The sequence below is a fragment of the Gymnodraco acuticeps genome, unplaced genomic scaffold (genome assembly GCF_902827175.1).
Source record: "Gymnodraco acuticeps unplaced genomic scaffold, fGymAcu1.1, whole genome shotgun sequence".
In the NCBI taxonomy this organism is placed as follows: domain Eukaryota; kingdom Metazoa; phylum Chordata; class Actinopteri; order Perciformes; family Bathydraconidae; genus Gymnodraco; species Gymnodraco acuticeps.
The window spans coordinates 360,756-383,715 of NW_022990685.1; the positions used below are offsets into that span (position 1 = coordinate 360,756).

General features: G+C 41.7%; 1 protein-coding gene and 1 long non-coding RNA gene across 3 annotated transcripts in view; one reads left to right on the top strand and one right to left on the bottom strand.

Moving 5' to 3' along the window:
* Positions 1-4,611: 4,611 nt before the first annotated feature.
* The window catches only part of znf608 (zinc finger protein 608), a 118,483-nt gene continuing 100,134 nt past the window's right edge, over positions 4,612-22,960 (bottom strand). For both annotated transcript variants that reach the window (XM_034230286.1, XM_034230285.1), the window contains exon 9: positions 4,612-7,762. In XM_034230286.1, the coding sequence (XP_034086177.1) occupies positions 7,743-7,762 (20 nt within the window). In that variant the 3' untranslated portion in view covers positions 4,612-7,742. The remainder of the gene's footprint in view (positions 7,763-22,960) is intronic.
* On the top strand, positions 17,358-21,237 carry LOC117555388. The gene is made up of 2 exons (XR_004570392.1): positions 17,358-17,940; positions 20,405-21,237. It is a non-coding gene; the product is annotated as an uncharacterized LOC117555388 (long non-coding RNA).

Sequence of the window (22,960 nt, forward strand, 5' to 3'; positions counted from 1 at the left end):
CCAAGCTTCCGACATTCACCTGGCGGTGGTGCCTTGGATGAAAACAACTTGTGATATGATACAAGGCAACACAAAGAGTTAACACCTATCCACAGCAATACGCACAATGAGAGGACTAATGGTCTACTAGGTTTTATGGTCCTCTCCTGCCTTTTGTGTTTGGGGGGCCTGAAGGTGAGAGGAAGACTATTGTCATGTGGGCTGTGTTGCTTTACGTCCTCCAAAAGATCATTTATTCTTGATATCACCGTACACATGAACGTCTCATCCTGTAGGTGGTATGTGTGCTCAGTAATTTCCCGCAATAAGGTCCCACACTGCTGTCGTTTCTCTCTCTCTTGAGGACTTTGAGTGGTTACCACTGTTCTTGGAATAGGTTTCCTCCGTGCGGACAGGGGTGTTGGGGATTTAGTTAGTCTAGGTTTCTTTAATATAACAAAAAAACACATAAACCTATAAAACTAATACATTAACGAATTAAATAATCCAAACTTCAGTGAGGCAGCCATGCTAAATCTAAAGGATCATATTTGCAATATTTTCTCTTGTGAAGGCAAAGGACAGACGAACGTTTAAGTTGAGGCAGAGTGGACTCGGTAAGTCCAAGTTTTAAATGCTGTTAAAATCAATATTATTAAAAAAAATGTTTTTTATGAAAAATGTATTTCACTGACCTGTCCCGAAACTGGGTGGTTTTGATGCCCTTCAATTTTGGGAAAGTATGCTGCGAAGAGCGCTACTGTCTTTACTTTGCTCTGGTCATCTTTAAGTGCCTGTTTCAGTTGTTGGGATGCCTCCCGCTTCCCTTTTTCATTGTTGACAGATATCTACAAATACAGAAACATGTGTGTTTGTGTAAAGACATTAAATACATGATCATTAAAGGAAATATAAAGTTAAGGTGCCTACTTTATATTCAGGGAACTTCATCACATGCACAACATTGATCGTAGCAGGGCAATCCATTTTCTTGGTGTGTTGCACCAGACATCGCCTTCCTGGGAACCCAGTGTGGTCCTTTCGGTGGCCACAAATTGCTCCCTTCGTTTAGTGCACACGATTACATTGTGAAAATGTTCCCATTAAATAAACTATCTTGTGTTGTAAACCTGAACTGACACTCCACCATACAAACCAAAGTCGAACTATTAAGGAAGAAGGTTCGGTTATCCCCCTGCCTTGGATATGTTTAAAATGTATACATACAAAATATGTGAATATTTTGTTACAATTGCAGTTAATGTCTTCTCTGTAATTTGTACACTTTGCAAATTCATCCTGCAGAATGCATTGGACCCTGTTGCGGGCCATATGTCTGACACCACTGACACACATGCATAACGTCGCAAACGTACATCGTGGATCACGTCTGAACTTTCAATACACTACACTGTAATAATCAGGGGTGCACATAACTTTTTTGCCCTGGTTCTCAAAGGAGCACCTGGAGATGTTGCTTGGTGCTCATCCTTAAAATGAAATAAACCGTAACTTTTGAGGGGGTCTTTATTTGCCAGACACACGGCACTGAACACACATGCAGAGGTGAACACAGAACACACATGCAGAGGTGAACACAAGACAACATTAGCACGACCAGTAATCCTACAAGCTGTCATCACTACCCTCCTGACTGTTCTCCTCACTGTCTTCCTCTCTGTCAGACATGGTAGCTGATGATGTAGGCCTACTACTTCCTCTCTGGTTGAGTCTGCGATTAGCTGCTTGCATCCACAAGTCAACAGCTGGGTTTGGGTCGAAAGTCTCTGTTGTCATCTTAGAAAAGTGGATGTAATCAAATAAGTATGTGAACATAACCAATAACCTACCATAGCCAATAACAAATGGATGTAACTTATTTTATTTGTGTTGTTCATTCATATCTTATTTTACCTTAAAAAAAAAAATGTATCTCTCCAGTTTTAAAGGATATGTTTGGTTACTGTCCTATAGTATACATTGGAATGATTTCAAACCTGTTTATCCCAATAATTATAAAGGAGTGCCTTGGAAACATGTGTTTACATAAATTGTGACCAAATCGTTTGAACTATCTAAACACTCAAGATTACTTTACCTCACTGAGCTGTATTATCAGCCTCTCAGTCTGACTGGGAGGACTCTCTCTCCACATTATTCTAGAAACATCTTCTTCTTATATCCGTTAAAGCAGCTAGCACCAGATTCTAATAACAGCGCCGGTACCGGTGCACCCTCCCTCTCTCCCTCACTCACTCGCATTTTGGCTGTGAGCTGCGGTTGCCAGATAAGCCAACATCCCCCATTTTCATCACTTACAGCGCCCATCGTACAAGGCAAATGAAACGTGTAACCGGGGTGAAAAGGGTGTACATTTACTTAATTGTGAATATCGTTACATCAAGGCCGAAAATTAGGATGAGCACCAACGGTCAAAAAAATGTTTTTCCCTCCCAAAACTGCCAGCGCAGCGCCTCCACAGATCTGGCGCCCTAGGCGAACATCTATTACGCCAGCGCTACGGGCCGGCCCTGAGTTCATATGCAACTAGCAAATATCTTTCTCTCTTCTCTCTCCCCTCTATTCTCTCTTCTCCCTCTCAATGTTGGTGCGCAAATGCGCCTTTTTTCAAATGACCCGGGCTGCTTCTCAGGTCGATTAAGGTAAGTAGAAGAAGTTTCATTAAAAAAAAATACTTGAAAGTATTTTTCGTAGATTTTCAAACTTTCAAACGGGTCAATTTGACCCTGAATGTAACAGGAGGGTTAAATGAAATCCTTGCTTCCCTCACTTGCGTCGTTTCCCTGCGTTTAGTCCCTCCCACCAGGGAAGCATGGAGGGACGCAAGGAAACCACGAGCAGCAGGGAAATGAGTTTTAAGAGCAATGGGACGTCCTTTCCTCCCGAGCGTCACGTGAAGCGACGTCCGTTTGTGATGACGCTGCACAGCTGTTCGTCTGGCAGCAGCCAGCTCTGTCCCCGTTATTTCCACAAACACCCCCGCCTCTGTTAGTGCACATTTACTGACAAACATTAGTATCATCTGTTGTAGATCCAAATACATGAAATAAAATAAGAAGTCATTCTCAAAAAAGATAAACGCCATTCTTAAAATATATAAACGAACAATAGTTTGATTAATATTGATTAGAGTTGTAGTGCCGAGAGATAGGGAGTCGGAGGCGGTGCAATGGAGGTACAAAGCTTGCTTCAATGAGCAGCAGAAATGTAGATCTTGTTGGGTCGCAGCCCGGGACGACAAGAGAAAGAGCCAGGAGGGCACACAACATATATAGATAACAACACATATATGTCCGTGTGGAAACAATAGCCCCAACTGTAGTTCCATGTATGAATTATGTCCCAGTGTATTAATAGGTGGTCACCACAGAGTGCACAATAGAAATAAAATAATTGAGAGAAGAAAAAGAGATATGTTATCTATCAAAACCCAGTTAGATTAACATTCATTGGATTGCACACTTTGTTTGTTTGTGTGGATATGTAGCATATTAACATTTTAATAGCACTTAATGACTGACTGAATGGAAATGACAATAAATGAAAATGTGAAACGAAAAAAGCGATCATGAAAATGTTTCCAATAAATGAATAAAATGATTTTTGACCACTTTGTTGTTCAGATATATCACATATTTGTAACTAAATGATACATGAATTGAAACAAAACACGGTATAAACTGAGGAGTGAGTCCCGTGAGGTTCATGTATTTTCTTCACTCCGCTGGGAAACTGCTCTCATGTCAAGAAGCATCAGATCAGTGCATGCACTGCCTCGTCCAATCAGTGAGCGATACACAGTAAGGGGGCGGGGTGAGTATCTGAGGATTTCATCGGAGGATGGTCTGGTGGTTCCTCCATTATCGCTCCTCGATCCTCGGTCCTCAGGTGAGCCATGGGACGGTACTCAAGATGGCGCAGGCAAATCAACTTCCGGTGAGACCGAGGACCGAGGAGCGAGGAAATGAAAATAGTCGACCTGAGAAGCAGCCCCGGTGCTCTTTTTTTTAGCGGAGGTGCGCATGCGCACCAGTTATGTGCAGCCCTGGTAATAATGTTCTGCCCTGTATGTTTTTACTGAGTATTTATTGTATTAATTGTAAGGAGTTCTTCTGTGCCTTTAAAAGCGCCTCAAGAATATATGGTCTTATTATTAATCATTATAAAAGTATTATTAGAATTACCAGTGAGGTTCGAAGCACTGGTGGAAGGACATTTACTCAATTGTGAGGTAGGCTACTACTGCTTATACATAATTAGCCCTACTCCACCTCATACAAATATAGGTAAATTATTTTAACACTCGGACTTGCCTAACATCAGTATACAAAAATACACAAAAGGGGGGGGGGAAATAGTCATAATAAAAATGTGTGATTCAATTATATTTTATAAAATTCCTATGCCTCCACTTAATAACTTGCTCTAAAAACACTGAGTAATATGTGTCATTTAAAAATATATTTTTCTGAAATCAAGACAGAGGGGAGATCTCACTATTTAAAAAAAAAATGTAATCCTTTGGTAACGCCCTCTTTGGTAACGCCCCAACAAAAGCCTAACTTCCAAAAATAGTTTTGCTTATGAAGAGAAAAAGCCACAGACAAAAGAATATATATAAACATCCTTTAATCATGATTGCCAAACATATGAATTAAGGCATATACAGTATAAAAAAGCAACAGCAGGTTTATGTTTAAACTATTTCAGTGTGTTATTAACTGGATACAACGGGTGGATGAACTGAACATATACCAAGCAGCCTTTATAAGACAACACTGTGTCTCCCAAAAGAAGACAGCATTTTGTAAACAGAGTTCATAGCACTATATTCAAGTAATAGAATGATCAGACACTATGCAGGTAAGGTGTTGTGTAAGTGAGGCAGAGCCGCTGATAGTCGAGTTTGCGCCACTGGGATTGGGAGTTTTCTAGCTTGTATATACTTTAAAAAATGTTCACCCCACATGATGTGAACACTGCTTCATGCTGCTTTGAGCTACATTGGCAAAATAGGAAGAATGGTTAGAAATCGTGAGTATTCATGCTAGCCATGTCGTCACAATGATACAATGTGTATATTTTTAATAAGCTAAGAAATTGTTAATATTTCATTACATGTAGATATTCCCTGACAATTTGACGTTGATAAATCATTTTTAATCATTAGGAAATATCGTATGAAATTCCTGATGTCTCTACCTCTGAAAAAAACATATTATCATAGTTCGGAATTAATCTTACAAACAGTTATCCCCATTTATCATGTGTTTTCTTATGAAAATCCAGCAAAACCTTTCAATTTTAGGAATAGGTCTTGCATTTGAATAGTCATTAAACTATAAAAAATGTAGTTTGATCTGTTGTTATCGTTTCAAAGGATGATCAAATAGTTCCCAGTATTATCGAAAACAGAGCATGAAAGTTTGCGTTTTTCGCTCCTTACATACTTCTTTTCAAAATCAACTTCCTTACGGGAAACTACTTGGTTAGGTTTAAGAAAAATATTGTGGTTTGAGTAACACTGACTGTGGAAGTGGCGTTACTCATGTACGGACGGTATGTGACAAATACGTCAACCATCTGTTAAATAACTATGAAAGTTGGGCTCCTAAAGTAGGTTGGTTACATTTCCAATGAAATCATAGTTGACTTCTGGCTTCACACGGTTCCCAGAGTGAAAGTCCTGTTTTGTACCCACCCATCCCCTGACCGAATCCTTACTCCGTTAACTTTTCGCAAAAAGCTACACACAATATATGAACACAGCCTTTTGATTTACTAACAGGCAAGTGTGATTCATTTGGAAGAAAAAAGATCTAAAAATGCGGGATTAGTTTTGGCACCAAAGACACAAAGTGACCATTCTGTCTATCAGCGGCTCTGCAGTGAGCTAGTTAGCTTGTAAACGGCATGGGAGCAAGGGCGGAGCAAAGGACTGTTGAACTCCTGAAAAAGGTGGATTACTGACTGCAAACATGACAGCATTTTTACTTAAAAGGGCAATTCCAGTGTTTACCATCTGTTCCAATATACTATAAATGGTTTTGAGCTTTTACTATATTTTCTATTTTTATTTTCGCATCAATTTGCAGCTGTTGCTCTACACTTCAATCTACTATGTATTGAATAAAGAATGTTGAACACATTGTAAGTTCCTAAAAACAAGACGTGAGTACACAAAGTATTTTTTGTACTCATGCTGAAGCTTATTTTTGGTCATAAATTCACTATTGTACCTGAGCAAATGTACCAAATTCCATTTAGTTTTGAGTAAATCGTAGGTTGTAGAGCTTATTTTAAATACAAAGATGTAGAAAATTAGCAAACACTCATGTTAACACTGGAAATGTCCTAAAAAGTGTTCTGTCTAAAAATTATAATTGAAATCCATGTCTCATGTTCAAACAAAGATGGCACGTTAATGGTATCCATCATGAGTATTCATCCATTCAGCCTCATGTTGTACCTCCAACTGAAGATGCTGCTGATGAGTGTTGATCATATTAAAGTCATATAATAAGAAATAAGTCACTGTTTCAGGAAAAACCCAACAGGTAATTTAACAATCCAAGCACCCTTTAAGTAATTAACTAAATATTTGTCACATTCTTTCAAGCATTACTTTATCTATTGAACACTACTTTGACCCAAACAGAGGTAGAAGAACTTGATAGAAATTAAAGCTAGTAACTATTTAAATCCTCCCACAGTTGCCCTGTTTGTTTAGGAGTCATGTGGCAAAAACATGCCCTAATTTGGCGCCAAGATTGACAACAGTATAGACTGTAATCTTCAATGCAAAAGTCCAACAAAGCCTTCATATTATTTTCAATATATACAATTAGTCAGTGCTTTCCGAAGCCAATTCTCACTGTCAATTTGGTTTGACCATTTCCACATCTGTTTAGGCAACTACTTGATTACTTTGTTTTCATTTGGCAAAACATTCTCGCCAAAAGAGGAACTAAACTCGTCTAATGAAGAAATAATGTTTCTGTTGCTGCTAGCTCCGCCCGCCGCTCCCCTGCATGGCTGATGGAGATCAACTCAGAGTACCATAAAGCGTGTTAGTGCTCTGCCATGAGTCTGTACAGAATATATACACCACTGGGTTCCTACATGGCACTGGGCAGGTCGATGTGAAGGTTTACTCTCACATAAAGACAATACAATCAACATGGTTACGCTCAAGTACAGGTTAGTAATACAAATGTAGCGTCAGCACTATGGAGGGAAGAGGACCACTTCAATAATCAGAATGAGAATAATAAGGATAATAATAGACTTTTTAGCTTCCTAATGCTGTTTCCCAATAGGAGTTTTAAAAAAAACAATCAACACTCTTGGGATAAAGCAAGTCATCTTCAGTACATTCAGTCATATCATCATCATTATACACTACCTTAACTGTGCATTTTATGAAGCTACAGCTTCAGATGGGCTGTTGCACAGCGCCCGGTGTTTTATATATGCGCCGCTGCTTCTGCTAAAATGCTGCAGAACTGAAAGCTTCAAAAGTCAGTGATCTGCATTCGTTCAGATTGTTCCTCCCGATCCCGCTCTCTTTCCTGTTGCCTGCTCTTCGATGACGTCATAAAACAGGTGATTTTCATTATTAAGAAATGAGAGTTTTTTTTTTGTTCTCTGCCTCTCAGCGAGGCGAAGCTTATTAAACACCATGGAATTGATGTCTGATCAATCTGCCGTTCCTCATGTGAGATGTGGCCTCTCACATGGACCTACTTCTTCCCATCGCTCTCTGTGGAGACAAGAGGAAAAACACACACTTCCAGTCACATGTTAGCCTTTTCTCAGGAACTTCAGTCAACACTTAAAGGGGTCCTATTCTGCTCGTTTGAATTCATATTTGGATGTAGCACTGTGACATTTCTCCATGCTTGTATATTCAAAAAGGTCAAAAAAATGATTCTTGGAAAGGTTTTGGAGGTTTATATTATGTGGATAATGACTTTGATTAAATAAATGAAAGCTACAAATCGTTAACTGTGATGGATGCTTATTCTCAGGTTCATATTGGTCTTAGTGTCTCTACTGTGACATGTCTCCATGCTTTAATGTTCAAAAAGCTCTTTATTGTTCTCATACTGCCTGTGCTGCAGCACCTCTTTTCACCCTCTGTCTTAAACCAGAGCCCAGTCTGCTCTGGTTGGTTAGCTGGCTGGCTCTGTTGTGATTGGTCAACCTCTAAGAGAATTGTTGTACATGTCCCGCCCGTTAGCCTATCACAAAGAATGTGTTGGAGCGCTAGCCAATAGAAGCGCAAGTGTTACCTAGTGATGTCATGAGGTCCCAACCCTGCCAACAACTGAATTCTTATGACAAATACAAACCTGAGACTTGTGATCACAAAATAAACATCGTTCCTGTCAGCCTCCAGTTAAAGTAACAGCACCGATTAAGACAAAGATGTGTTGTTTAGAGATAATGAGATCATTAAGTTGTGAAAAAAAGAAAAGGTGTTCCCAAGATAAGAAAATAATTAATTACTGATGTTCAGATATCCTGAACAATAGCCTCTGGAGAACAACAGGCGCTTTCACACCAAGTACTTTGCCGTACTTAGTTCATCAGAACTTAGTTCATGAGAACTCTTTAGTTCTCATGAACTAAGTACAGATCGCGTTCACACCGGAATAAGTCCCTGGGGTAGGATTACGCAAATGAAGCCGCTGACGTCACTTCTTCTTCTTCTGCTTTGGGTTTACTGGCAGGCCGCAAACCACTTCACGGCGTATACTGCCGCCCAAAGTCCCCGGCCGGAAGTCCCCGGAGTTGGGGACTGGTTCTGAAGCCTTCCGAGTAAATCGCCAGAACGCCGACACCTCCTCATCTCCACGGCTCCCATGTTTTATTTTGTGTTGCCATGTTAGTCACTCTCCGTTGGTGCGCTGGGCTAATGCTAATAATGCTAATGCGAGGATAATAAAATGGCGGCTTAATAAAACTTTTTGGGAGTTTTACGGGGCGTGGTTTGCAATCCGCCCAGCCAATCAGAAATGGTAACCTTTTTCTCCCATGAAAGTACTTGCTCTCTAGCAGGGACTGAAAAGTTGGTGAAAAGGTTCTCATGAACTAAATTCTAGTTCCGGATTTTTTTGGTGTGAACGCACATTTTCGGAACTATATCGGAGCTATACTGGGAAAAGTACTCCGGTGTGAAAGCGCCTAATGCTGGTATTTTCCTTCATTTCTGTGTTTGCTTCCACTGTCAGCCTCTCTTCTGTTAATCTCTATTATTTCACATCTATAGATAACTGCAGGCTGTGCAGCAGTAAGGTAATTATCACATTATGCTGTTTAACAGCCTGGCAGGTTCCCTCTCCATTATTTCACACATTCAGAGAGTTATATATAATGGCCTCTGAAAATAGATGGAAAATAATGCAAACTGGCTAATGGTGCTTTTGGATCATTTAGGAAACGAGTCTCAGCGAGCTGACTGAGCTGTTATTCTTGGAATTTATAAATAAAATAGCCATTTAAATGTCTGTGATTCACAGTGAGAGCTCAAAACAAAATGTAAAATATTAACTAATAAGAATATTGTGGCAAATGTAGCAATGTTTGTGTTAGGGCTGTGCGATTATGGTACAAATCATAATCACAATTATTTTGGTCAATAAATTATATCACGATTATTAAATACGATTATTCATTGACTTTGAAAACATCCATTTATTGAACTTTAAAACAAATACAAATAATAATTTGAACAGTGTCTTTTTAACTGTTGATTACCCTGAATGTATAATTCAACTGAAAAACCGATACAAAAATAAATAAAATAAATGATACATTCATATTTACAAAAATAATAAATACCAATAAACAAGATCATCAAATATTTTGGAGCGCACTTCAACAAGCTACTAAACATATATAAATATGATGAATACAAATAAATTAGACTAAAATAAATTAGATGAAATATGTTGCAGTGCACTGTCACAACCTAGCAAAGCAAAATAATCTTTTTTTTCGAATATGTTGTTTTCGTAATTGTGGCAGGCTAAAATCGTAATTGCGATTAAAATACGATTAATTGCACAGCCCTAGCTTGTGTGTATATTTGTATGATGTGTATGTACGGTAGCCAACAAGCATAAAAACATCTTCACCAACTTGACCACAAGTGCAGAATTAAGAAAACCTTCACCAACTTCACGAAACTTGCGCAGTGTTTACTAATAGCGATGCATAAACGAAAAGCTGCAAATAAAAAAGATGCAGGAAGCTCAAAACGCAAAAGAAACCAGGGGACACTAAAAAGTGATGCACACAGCTAGGACCAGTGGTGTAGTGCCGTTGGACGCGGGGGATCGCCGTTTCCCCATTTATTTGGAACCCCCACTTTTTTGAATAGTCTAATAAATATAAAATCATTGCCAGTGTTATCAGTTGCAAGTGTGTATTTGTTGTAATAATGAAAAAAACATAATTGTGACATTTCACAGTAATTATAATAAAGAATAAAAACAATTTCCTTAAAAAATTATGATTCGTCATCACGCTCGTGACCCCAGGGTGACACCACCAGCTCGCCGCCCGCCGATTTTGCAGCAGCTCTTTCCCTCAAGAACACAAACGAAACGGCTCTATAATGGCAGGCAAAAAAACGTTACTTGACTTCTTTTCTAAAAGGAATATCATTCACGAGAAGAAAGAGGCTAGCAGCACCGAAGCTACAAGTGAAGCTGCTACTAGTACTACAGTACATCATCAGAAGAGCCGCCTAACGACGTGGCCGTTTTATGAGTGCACTGCACGCGTGCACACTTGTGGCATTGTTTGGGATGACCTAATTAAAATAGCGTCCACCCAGTAAAAAAATCCCCACTAAACCACTGGCTAGGACAACAGTTGGCCAACTCTCACTCTCTAGCTAGCTAGCTCACAACAGATCTGAAATAATATTGAAGGGAATCATGTGATCGCATTGTTATTTTATGTAACAATGACAGTTGGCCAACTTTATAATCCCAGAAAGTCAACAAGCGCTATGGTCCAAGCTGTGTGCGTCACTCTTTAGTGTCCCTTTTTCCATTATGTTTTGAGGTTCATGCAGCGTTTTTGAAATTTGCAGCGTTTCGTATTTGCAGCGTTTCGTATTTGCAGCATTTCGTATTTGCAGCGCTTTAGTAAATGCTGCGCAAGTTTCGTCAAGTTAATAATAATAATAATAGATTTAATTTGTTAGCGCTTTTACAGGTGCTCAAAGACGCTTTACAGATATAGTGAAGGGAAAAGAAAAGGAAGGAACAACAAATAAATATATAGTTAAAGTTAAAGTCAAATAATACAAAAACAATCACACATTAAAAGCCAGATTGAAGAGGTGAGTTTTTGTGAGTTTTTTTAAGGTGGTGAGGTCAGTGCAGTCTCTGATGGGTTGGGGGAGTGAGTTCCAGAGGAAGGGGGCAGCGACGGAGAAGGCTCTGTCCCCCCAGGTCCGGTGATTGATGCGGGTGGGGATGGATAGGAGGTTGGCTTCTGATGAGCGGAGGCAGCGGGAAGGGGCGTGGTGGTGCAGCAGGTCTGTGAGGTAGGGGGGGGGGCCTGATTGTTGAGGGCTTTGTGAATAATCAGGAGGACTTTGAAGTTGATTCTTTGACGGACGGGGAGCGAGTGGAGGTTCTGGAGGATGGGAGTGATGTGGTCTCGGGAGCGGGTGTGGGTGAGGAGGCGGGCAGCAGAGTTCTGGATATGTTGGAGTTTATTGAGGAGGTTGGATGGTATGCCGTAGAGCAGTGATTCTCAATTTTTTTTCAATAATGTACCCCCTTTGAAAAAAAAATTCAGCCAAGTACCCCCTGATCAGCGCAAAAACTATTTGTTAGGGGAAAAAAGCCTATATAGAGGTACAGTACAGTGCTGCACCATCAGTGTCTGATTTATTAAAACAACAACATTGTAACTGAGAAACACTTAAATGCTACATTTCAAATGTTTACAATCCATCACTAAATTCATGGCAAACCAATTTTAATATCATGCAATAACACTGAGACGACATTAGTTGCATTGAACTGATCTTTTTAATAAGTTGTACTTACAATTTAGAGAGAAACATGGGCTTGTGCTTCACTGAGGAACTTTGTCATTCTGACAGGGAGGCAAACTGCAGTTATTACACTTCGAGTTTTGAAATATGTGTAACTCTAGTCTATTAATATAAAACCCACACTGCTCAAACTTCCTTACTTTTCCTAAAATGTGTATATTTATCTATTATTTTTTTTTAAATTAACATAAAATAAATCTCATGTACCCCCTGCAGTACTCCAACGTACCCCTAGGGGTCCGCGTACCCCCTTTTGAGAACCACTGCCGTAGAGGATGCTATTGCAGTAGTCGAGTCGTGAAGTGATGAATGCATGAATCAGGGTTTCAGCAGCAGAGGAGGAGAGTGATGGGCGGAGACGGGCAATGTTTTTGAGGTGGAAAAAGGCGGTCCTGGTGATGTGATTTATGTGGTGGTTGAATTTGAGCTGACTGTCGAAGATGACTGAGGTTGCGGATGTGAGGGGGGGGGAGATAGAGTGTGGCTGTCAATGGTGAAGTTGAAATTCTGGATGTCTTTGGTACGGGATGGGGGGCCGATGATGATGATGTCTGATTTGGCACTGTTCAGTTGGAGATAGTTTGTTTGCATCCATGCTTTTATTTCTGAGAGACAGTTGGTGAGAGTGGAGTGTGTTGTGGGGGTGATGGTTTTTGTTGAGATATAAAGTTGGATGTCATCGGTGTAGCAGTGAAATTGAAGGTTGTGGCGACGGATTATTTTGCCAAGGGGGAGCATGTAGAGGGTGAAGAGGAGGGGCCAAGCACCGAACCCTGGGGGACACCTTGGGACAGAGGAGCAGTGGAGGAGGTGCAGTTGTTGATGTTGATAAACTGATGTCTGTCGGTGAGGTAGGATTTCAGCCAGGAGAGTGCAGTGTCGGTGATGTTGAGTGATGATTCGAGGAGGGACAGCAGGATTGCGTGGTTGATGGTGTCGAATGCTGCGGTGAGGTCGAGGAGGATGAGGATGTTAAGGTTGCCGGAGTCAGAGGAGAGGAGGAGGTCGTTTGTGATTTTGAGAAGAGCTGTTTCGGTGTTGTGTTTTGATCGGAAACCGGATTGAAATGGCTCAAAGAGGTAATTGGAGCTGAGGTGGGATTTAAGTTGTGAGGCAACGACACGTTCAAGTATTTTTGACAGAAAGGGGAGATTTGAGATGGGCCGGAAGTTGGACATGATGTCAGGTGTGAGTCCAGGTCTTTTGAGAATGGGTGTGACAGCAGCCAGTTTGAGAGAGGGGGGAACTGATCCAGATCTGAGGGAGAAGTTAATGATGGTGGCGATGAGTTGGGAGATGACAGGGAGGCTCTCTTTAACAAATTTGGAGGGTGTTAGAGCCACAAAGTTATTATTTCGATTCATAATTTGATAAATGATTTAATGATGGAAAATGATTTATATTGCCATGGTGAATATGTTTTGATGAAGTGATTGTTAATTTTATATCGTAAATATGATCTGTTTCCTTGTACCTTCCGGTGTGTATTTAAGTGAGGTAATTGAGGACAGCCGGCGTGCTCGGACCGCAAATTGCAGACGGAGATTGGTGTTGCAAATTGGACTGCACACAAAGTATAGTTTAGTTTATATAGGAAAGCATATCGCCGAAATACTGTTTAAAGATTTGTTATTTTGAGACTATTTAAGTCAATACTTTTTTGTTAATAAATTAAAAAATGTTGACTGAAAACCTTCGGCTGCTTATTGTTTTGGAATGCGTGTTGTCAACCCCGCTCTATAGTGGCAAGAGGAAACCCTTGGATGCCATTACATCAAGTCGAAAAACTCCGTAAGGAAGAGACACACACCGTTTGGATCCCCGGAAAAGAGGGACACACCGGAGCGGACAGACTGGGCCGGTCGTGAGTAAATAAAGGGAATAAATCCGTGTACGCATTGATTGGAATGTCGGATGTGTTAATGTCTAAAAGGAAATCATAACGGTGATGCACACATTGGAGGAGGATTGTAAATACCTGTGGATCGTCTGTGAAAAGAATGTGATTGAATTTGTTTGTGCAACAAAGGAAGCCAGTAGGCGTGCTCTGTGAGACTCATTAAAGGAGCGCAACGTCTTTTACGCACGGCCTAAAAACAAACAAATAAATAATGTTGGACGATCCCAGGACTTCTGCTGACGCAGAAACATTGTTAAAATCACTCAAAGCCTCCCGCAGTGGGAAGCCAAACAGCTATTAAAGGAGCACTTTGGGGACGAGATCAAAGTAACCAGCGCTTATTTGGAAAAGGCAATGAACTGGACATCAATTAGACCGGATGATGGTAAAGCGCTTCAGGCATATGCAATGTATTTAAGAGGATGCTGCAATGCTATGCAAGATTTAAAGTACATGGATGAACTAGATATTCCTTCCAATCTAAGATCAATAATATCTACACTCCCTTACAAACTGCGAGAAAAATGGCGGACAGTGGCTTATGATATATTACAGAGAACAAAGGAGAGAGCTAGATTTCGTGACCTTGTGGAGCTTATGGAAAAACAAGCTAAAATACTCCTGGACCCATTATTTGGGGATATACAGGATCGCCACATCTCTAGCCCAAGGATGGCCACTAGGAGCCAACCCATGAGCCACAGAACACCTAAAAGTAGAGGCAGCAGCTTCGCCACCATCATCGCAGCAGCATGTGATCAGGAGAGCAGCGCTGCACCGTCAAACACAGAGCAGCGTTGCACCTTCAAACAGCCACAAGGGGGCAGTCCTGCCTCTTTTCGCTACTTTTGTAAAGGCAAGCACGTGCTGACTGATTGCCATCAGTTCAAACATCATCCACACAAGGAAAAGGTTGACTTTTTGAAGATAAATGGTTATTGTTTTGGATGTTTGATGAGGGGTCATATGAGCAGGAACTGTAGGAAAAGGCTGACATGTCAAAAGTGTCAAAAGAGTCACCCAACAATACTTCACATTGACAGTCCACTTCTACAAAAGCCTCCCCCTACTGAAACAAAAGGAGCTTGGGTCAACAGTGCACTTGTCTCGGCTGGTGAAGCTACTGGGGCCGGTAGGGATTGTGCCCTAGCCATAGTGCCTGTTCGAGTCAAGGTTCACAAAGGAGATAAGTTTATCTCAACTTATGCTTTTCTTGATCCCGGCAGTTCAGCGTCATTCTGCACAGAGAATCTAATGAGACAGCTGAATCCCAAAGCACGAAAAACGACAGTCGTTCTACGAACAATGGGTCAGGAACGACTTGTAAAGAGTTACGAACTCAAAGGATTGGAAATAGGACATTTAGATGGCAGTACTTACATTGACCTACCTCAGGTATACACACAGAGTAAGATTCCTGTCTCAAAAGAAAATGTACCTACCCAAAAGGATCTGGAAAGATGGCCTTATCTAAGTGACATACAGCTGAAAGAAATTGATGCTGACATAGAGCTTCTAATAGGAGTTGATGTTCCTAAGGCAATGGAACCTTGGGACATAATAAGAAGTCAAGGAAATGGACCATATGCAGTCAGGACAGTGTTTGGATGGGTGGTAAATGGACCACTCAACGCTTGTACTGCTGTGGAATCCGGACCTGTGGTCACAATGGTCAACAGAATATCAGTAGCCAACCTGAATGATCTCCTCATCACACAATACAATCAGGACTTCTCGGAAAAAGATTATGAAGAGAAGAAGGAAATGTCAGGTGAAGACAAAAGGTTCATGGAGATGGCATCAAGCTCAGTAGAACTCAAGGATGGACACTATCACCTACCCTTGCCTTTTCGAAAAAAAAGGACATAGTTATTGTTAGAGTTTATTGAAGGATAAAAGTGTTTTCATAATGTATATACTATTTTCATTAATGTGTTTTCATTAATGTATTCTCATAAAATGTGTTCTCATAAAATGTGTTATGTAGCAACAGAGAACAGTCTGTTCTCTGTCAAATGGCACACATACACACACACACAGATTCACATGACTGACAGTCACAAGATTCACACACTAACAAATAAGGCGTTTGTCAACACCACATGATTGTCTCATGTTACTGTTTGTTGAAATAAAAAGACTGCACTGAGAGAAGGCGGGTGGGAGTTGGTGAGAGTTGATTCTCCTAGCTAAGAGTTGATTCTCCTAGCTGAGAGTTGGTTCTCCTAGCTGAGAGTTGATTCTCCTAGCTTAGAGTTGGTTCTCCTAGCTGAGAGTTGATTCTCCTAGCTGAGAGTTGATTCTCCTAGCTGAGAGTTGGTTCTCCTAGCTGAGAGTTGGTTAAGGAGTGGACATGGCATATGTCACTCGCCGATTCTCCTAGCTGGGAGTTGGTTATGGAGTTGACATGACATGTCACTCGCTGATTCTCCTTGCAGCAAGTAAACTTGAAACATGAGTACTGTTATCTTTGTTCACTGGATTCTGGTATTATTGAACCGAGCTGGGGTTTACCCTTACAAAGTAATAGAGATACCCCACATTAATTGGTCCTTCGAGCCGGATTCCAATACATCGTGACGGGAAGGAGGAGGGAAAAGACACGCCGCAAGTCTGTCGACAGCCGGGATCATCAGCCGACCCCGAGAAAGACCCGGGACGCAGAATTGGTGGCCGGGCCGGTGCTTATATGTCCAACCTCCCTCATCCTCGGCACGATTGACGGATGTTCCTAAGGCAATGGAACCTTGGGACATAATAAGAAGTCAAGGAAATGGACCATATGCAGTCAGGACAGTGTTTGGATGGGTGGTAAATGGACCACTCAACGCTTGTACTGCTGTGGAATCCGGACCTGTGGTCACAATGGTCAACAGAATATCAGTAGCCAACCTGAATGATCTCCTCATCACACAATACAATCAGGACTTCTCGGAAAAAGATTATGAAGAGAAGAAGGAAATGTCAGGTGAAGACAAAAGGTTCATGGAGATGGCATCAAGCTCAGTAGAACTCAAGGATGGACACTATCACCTACCCTTGCCTTTTCGAAAAAAAAAGGACATAGTTATTGTTAGAGTTTATTGAAGGATAAAAGTGTTTTCATAATGTATATACTATTTTCATTAATGTGTTTTCATTAATGTATTCTCATAAAATGTGTTCTCATAAAATGTGTTATGTAGCAACAGAGAACAGTCTGTTCTCTGTCAAATGGCACACATACACACACACACAGATTCACATGACTGACAGTCACAAGATTCACACACTAACAAATAAGGCGTTTGTCAACACCACATGATTGTCTCATGTTACTGTTTGTTGAAATAAAAAGACTGCACTGAGAGAAGGCGGGTGGGAGTTGGTGAGAGTTGATTCTCCTAGCTAAGAGTTGATTCTCCTAGCTGAGAGTTGGTTCTCCTAGCTGAGAGTTGATTCTCCTAGCTGAGAGTTGGTTCTCCTAGCTGAGAGTTGATTCTCCTAGCTGAGAGTTGATTCTCCTAGCTGAGAGTTGGTTCTCCTAGCTGAGAGTTGGTTAAGGAGTGGACATGGCATATGTCACTCGCCGATTCTCCTAGCTGGGAGTTGGTTATGGAGTTGACATGACATGTCACTCGCTGATTCTCCTTGCAGCAAGTAAACTTGAAACATGAGTACTGTTATCTTTGTTCACTGGATTCTGGTATTATTGAACCGAGCTGGGGTTTACCCTTACAAAGTAATAGAGATACCCCACATTAATTGGTCCTTCGAGCCGGATTCCAATACATCGTGACGGGAAGGAGGAGGGAAAAGACACGCCGCAAGTCTGTCGACAGCCGGGATCATCAGCCGACCCCGAGAAAGACCCGGGACGCAGAATTGGTGGCCGGGCCGGTGCTTATATGTCCAACCTCCCTCATCCTCGGCACGATTGACGGAATCCAACCGGACCAGTGACCACAGATAACGGGTAAGATAAAAAGTTGATATACATGGTTTCTCCGCCATTTAAGGAGGTTGAGAAAGGTTTCTCCACCGTTAAGGAGGTTGATAAAACGTTGATAGAGAAAGGCTACTCCGCCGTTAAGGAGGTTGATAAAACGTTGATAGAGAAAGGCTACTCCGCCGTTAAGGAGGTTGATAAAACGTTGATAGAGAAAGGCTACTCCGCCTAGGAGGAGGATTGACGTGCCTTTGGGTACACTTATGAGTGATTGAGTGAAAGCAGTGTGTAAAAGTGTCACCAAGTGGAATCAGCGCACAGAGTGGAAACCTAACGGTGATAACAAAAACTCTGTGGTCTGTTGAAGTACACGTAGTGGTGAATTAGGAATTAGGTTCTGACCGGCACGTTGTCCAGTAGGAACACCAAGCTAGAATCATGGGGTCCAATGGGAGTAAGCCTGCCGCTACAGGGGACATGAGATATATGGAAATATATAGTCATGGCAGCACCAGTTATTGTAGCAAATGGTATAAACTGTACGGCTTCCGAGGAAAGTTGGAGAAAACAGCAGTAAGAGAATTAAGCGACAAATTGAGAGCAGCAACAGCTGGAACAACACAAGGCAAGAAAAGAAAGAAGTTAGAAGCTCAACTGCGAGTTGCAGCTTTATGGGCTGAACAAGCCCATAAAAGGACAGGTGAAGCAGAAGAAGGTATGATAGCAGCGGCTGTTTCAGTGAAAGCAGACGAGGAGACAGGGCGTTCAGGGTCAGTTGACGCTGTACGCCGCGAGAAAGAGAGAGCGATAGTGGAAGCACACAAAGCGCAGGAACAAAGAATAAAAAGAAAGCAAGAGAAAGAGAGAAAAGACAGGGAAAGAGAGACACAAAAACGCATCGACATAGAAATGGCTGATGCATTAAGCCCACTGCACACCAGAAAAAATAATGGGGAAACCAAGTTATATCCTGTTGAAGAATTAAGAGAAGCAGAACAATCCTTCGATGGAACAGCATATCAGGGTGATGCTTATCCATTAGTACAAGTGGCCAACCTGCACTATGGAGTTGACGGTGACCTAGAAAGAATGTTAAAAGTGTTCCGCCCATGGACAATGGATGAGTGTAAAAAGGCTTGTGAGGGACTGACTCCATACAAACAGGACCTGGCGCAGTTTGTCCTTGACCATACTGCATTAATAGCGTCATATGGTTTAAATGGACATGAAGTTTTAAGAACCCTTATGACAATTTTTGGCCACGAATGGGCCAGGGTAAAGGGAGATTTCACCGGGTCCTCGCCCAATGGAAACCCCCTGGAACCAGGTCAGCAGGACCTCATAAATGCACTCGCTTCCGTAAATATCTCAATCGAGAGGGTTTTTGCACTGAGACGAGACTTTACTAAAGTCTCAGGGTGTAGACAGGGAGAAAAAGAGTCAGTACAAGATTTCAGAATCAGAATGGAAGATTGTTTCCGTATCCATAGCGGAATTCCACCCAGCAATGCTGTTGACTCCCCATATGTGCAGCAGCTGAAACAAAGCCTGATGAATGGGTTCCACCCAGGTATTGCTGACTTTATCCGCAAGCATAATGTTAACCATAGGACATGCGACTTACAAGAGTGCCTAAATTATGCAGAACATGCAGCAACCCAGATCAAAGAAAAAAGACATAAGAAAGCGTCAGCATCAGCTTTCTTCATAGGAGAAGATGGGGAAGAAAATCAGATTTTCTTTGTGGGACCAGGACAGGGGAGAGGCGGGTTTAACAGAGGACGAGGGAATGATAGAGGAACAGGCAGAGGCAGAGGAGGAGGCAGAAACGCAGAAGGCAAATTTCTCTGCTACAGGTGCGGAAAGGAGGGGCACATGGCGAGAGACTGTGAGGAACAGAGACCACAGAACAAAGAAGGGGGACAAAAGGGACAGTACAAAGACGAAAGACATGGCCCCCCCCCTTCACATAACCTACATAGTTATGACAACTGACTAGACGTAGAAAAGGAAGAAGAGGACGTCCACACACATCACATTGACCTTTCTGAAGTATTCAGAATAAACAACAAGATAGTACTCCCTGTTAGTCTCTATTAAACAGCAGCTCATTTGAGTCATGGGCCGTGCCATGTCTCAACAGGAGGGGATGGTGACAATAATAAATGAACACTTCCATACATACAACTATATTACATTTTCTAAAAACTTTTGTAGAGCCTGTGTAGTATGTTGCAGACAATGCTCAAGGCAATGAGCGACCACAGAGAGGAAAGTAGAAACATGCATGAGAATCACACCCACGGCAAAAGGGTTGTCTCCCTTTGAGATCATAATAGGAAGGCAATTCAGACTACCAATCACAGACGAGGTGAGGGAGGAGGATGATGCTGAGGCAGAGACTACATTAGCTGAATGGATGAGCAGACTCTTTAGAAGTAATGAGATAGCTCGAACAAATAACCTGCCAGACATTTCTACTCCCTTACAGGATACTCGAGTGCAGACTGGTGACCAGGTCCTCGTGAAGGTGATTAAGAGGAAGCATTGGCACTGTCCACGGTGGGACGGTCCCTACACGGTATTGCTGACAACACCGACTGCACTAAAAATCGCCGAAAGAACTACGTGGATACATCAGAGCCACTGCAAAAAGATAATACCTCTCCAACTTAACGACAGATAAGTGGTGGAAGTCCGGCTACAAAGGGCGGTGTTTCATTAGGAAATACTGGTCTCAACCCCGGTGAAGAAAACAACAGAACCACTATCACAACTAGACTATGTTGGGAGAGGTGTTGTGTGTAGTGACCCTGCTGGGTCTGACGCTAATGACTATAAAGACACTGTAACCAGCTAGTAATTATGAAAAACAGGAGGGAATGTTAGAGTTTATTGAAGGATAAAAGTGTTTTCATAATGTATATACTATTTTCATTAATGTGTTTTCATTAATGTATTCTCATAAAATGTGTTCTCATAAAATGTGTTATGTAGCAACAGAGAACAGTCTGTTCTCTGTCAAATGGCACACATACACACACACAGATTCACATGACTGACAGTCACAAGATTCACACACTAACAAATAAGGCGTTTGTCAACACCACATGATTGTCTCATGTTACTGTTTTTTGAAATAAAAAGACTGCACTGAGAGAGTTGGTGAGAGTTGGTTCTTCTAGCTGAGAGTTGGTTCTCCTAGCTGAGAGTTGGTTAAGGAGTGGACATGGCATATGTCACTCGCCGATTCTCCTAGCTGGGAGTTGGTTATGGAGTTGACATGACATGTCACTCGCTGATTCTCCTTGCAGCAAGTAAACTTGAAACATGAGTACTGTTATCTTTGTTCACTGGATTCTGGTATTATTGAACCGAGCTGGGGTTTACCCTTACAAAGTAATAGAGATACCCCACAGTTATGCCTGACAACTACGAAATGGTAAAACAACGTACTCTAAATCTCCTAAAGAGGTTTAAGAGGGATGCAGAATATGCCATGGAATACAAAACATTCATGGAGGATGTGTTAAAAAGGGGTTATGCAGAGAGAGTGCCACCAGAACAGCTTAACAGGAATGATGGACAGATATGGTACATACCTCACCACGGTGTTTACCATCAACAAAAGCGCAAACTTAAGAGTTGTGTTTGACTGCACTGCATCATGCAAAGGCACATCTCTTTACAAGGAACTTCTCCAAGGTCCAGACCTGGCGAACACTCTCATTGGAGTTCTGCTTAGATTCCGCCAAGAACAAATTGCTTTCATGGGGGACATCGAGGCAATGTTCTATCAAGTGCAAGTCCAGAGAGAGCACAAAGACTTCCTTAGGTTTCTGTGGTGGCCAGATGGAGACACTGAAAATTCATTGGAGGCATATAGAATGAAGGTCCACCTCTTTGGCGCTGTGTCCTCACCTAGCATTGCTAACTATGCTCTCAGACAAGTGGCAGAAGACAACAGCTTCAAGTACGACAAAGAGGTAACTGAAACAATCAATTCCAACTTTTACGTTGATGATTGCCTCAAATCAGTGGCCACAGTTGAACAAGCTATTAAGCTTATCTGAGACCTCAGAGAAGCATGCGCCAAAGGAGGTTTCTCATTGACCAAATGGGTCTGTAACAACCGTGAAGTGCTTGCAAGTATACCTGAGCATCACAGAGCAAAGCTATTCAAGGATCTGGACTTTGACAGGGAAAACCTGCCAATTGAAAGAGCACTTGGAATCAAATGGGATACAGAGAAAGACTCCTTCATATTCAAAGTCAATATCAAAAACAGAGCTCTTACCAGGAGAAGGATCCTCTCTACAGTCAGTTCTATCTACGACCCATTAGGATTCCTCTACCCAATTATCCTCAAAGCCAGGCAGATCCTCCAAGAGCTATGCAGGATAAAGTGTGGATGGGATGAAATCATCCCAGAAGAATACTCAAAACAATGGCAGAAAGGGATCACTGAGTTGGAACAGCTTAGCAGATTTCAAGTACACAGGTGTATGAAACCTGAGAATTTGGGACCAATCAGGACTGCAGAGCTTCATCACTTCTGTGACGCAAGTGAAAAAGGTTACGGCACCACCAGCTATCTTCGCTTTACAAACAGTATGGGAAGGGTCCATGTTTAATTTATTTTGGGAAAATCCAGAGTGACTCCACTCAAACAGATCACTATTCCCAGATTGGAGTTTACTGCAGCAAAACTTGCAGTAAAGGTGGACAGGATGTTGAAAAGGGAGCTTAAAGTGGACCTCAACGACTCAACCTTCTGGACAGATAGCACCTCTGTCCTCGGATACATCAGCAACCAGACTAAACGATATCACACATTTGTGGCAAACAGAGTTTCAGTGATCAAGGACCTGTCTCAGGAGAAGCAGTGGAGGCATGTGAGCTCCATAGACAACCCTGCCGACGACGCATCCCGTGGGCTGCATGTAGAAGACTTTCTAAAGACATCAAGGTGGATAACAGGACCTAAGTATCTGGAAAAGGAAAAGGAATATTGGCCAAAAACACCTAAGAACCTGGGCCTTATTCC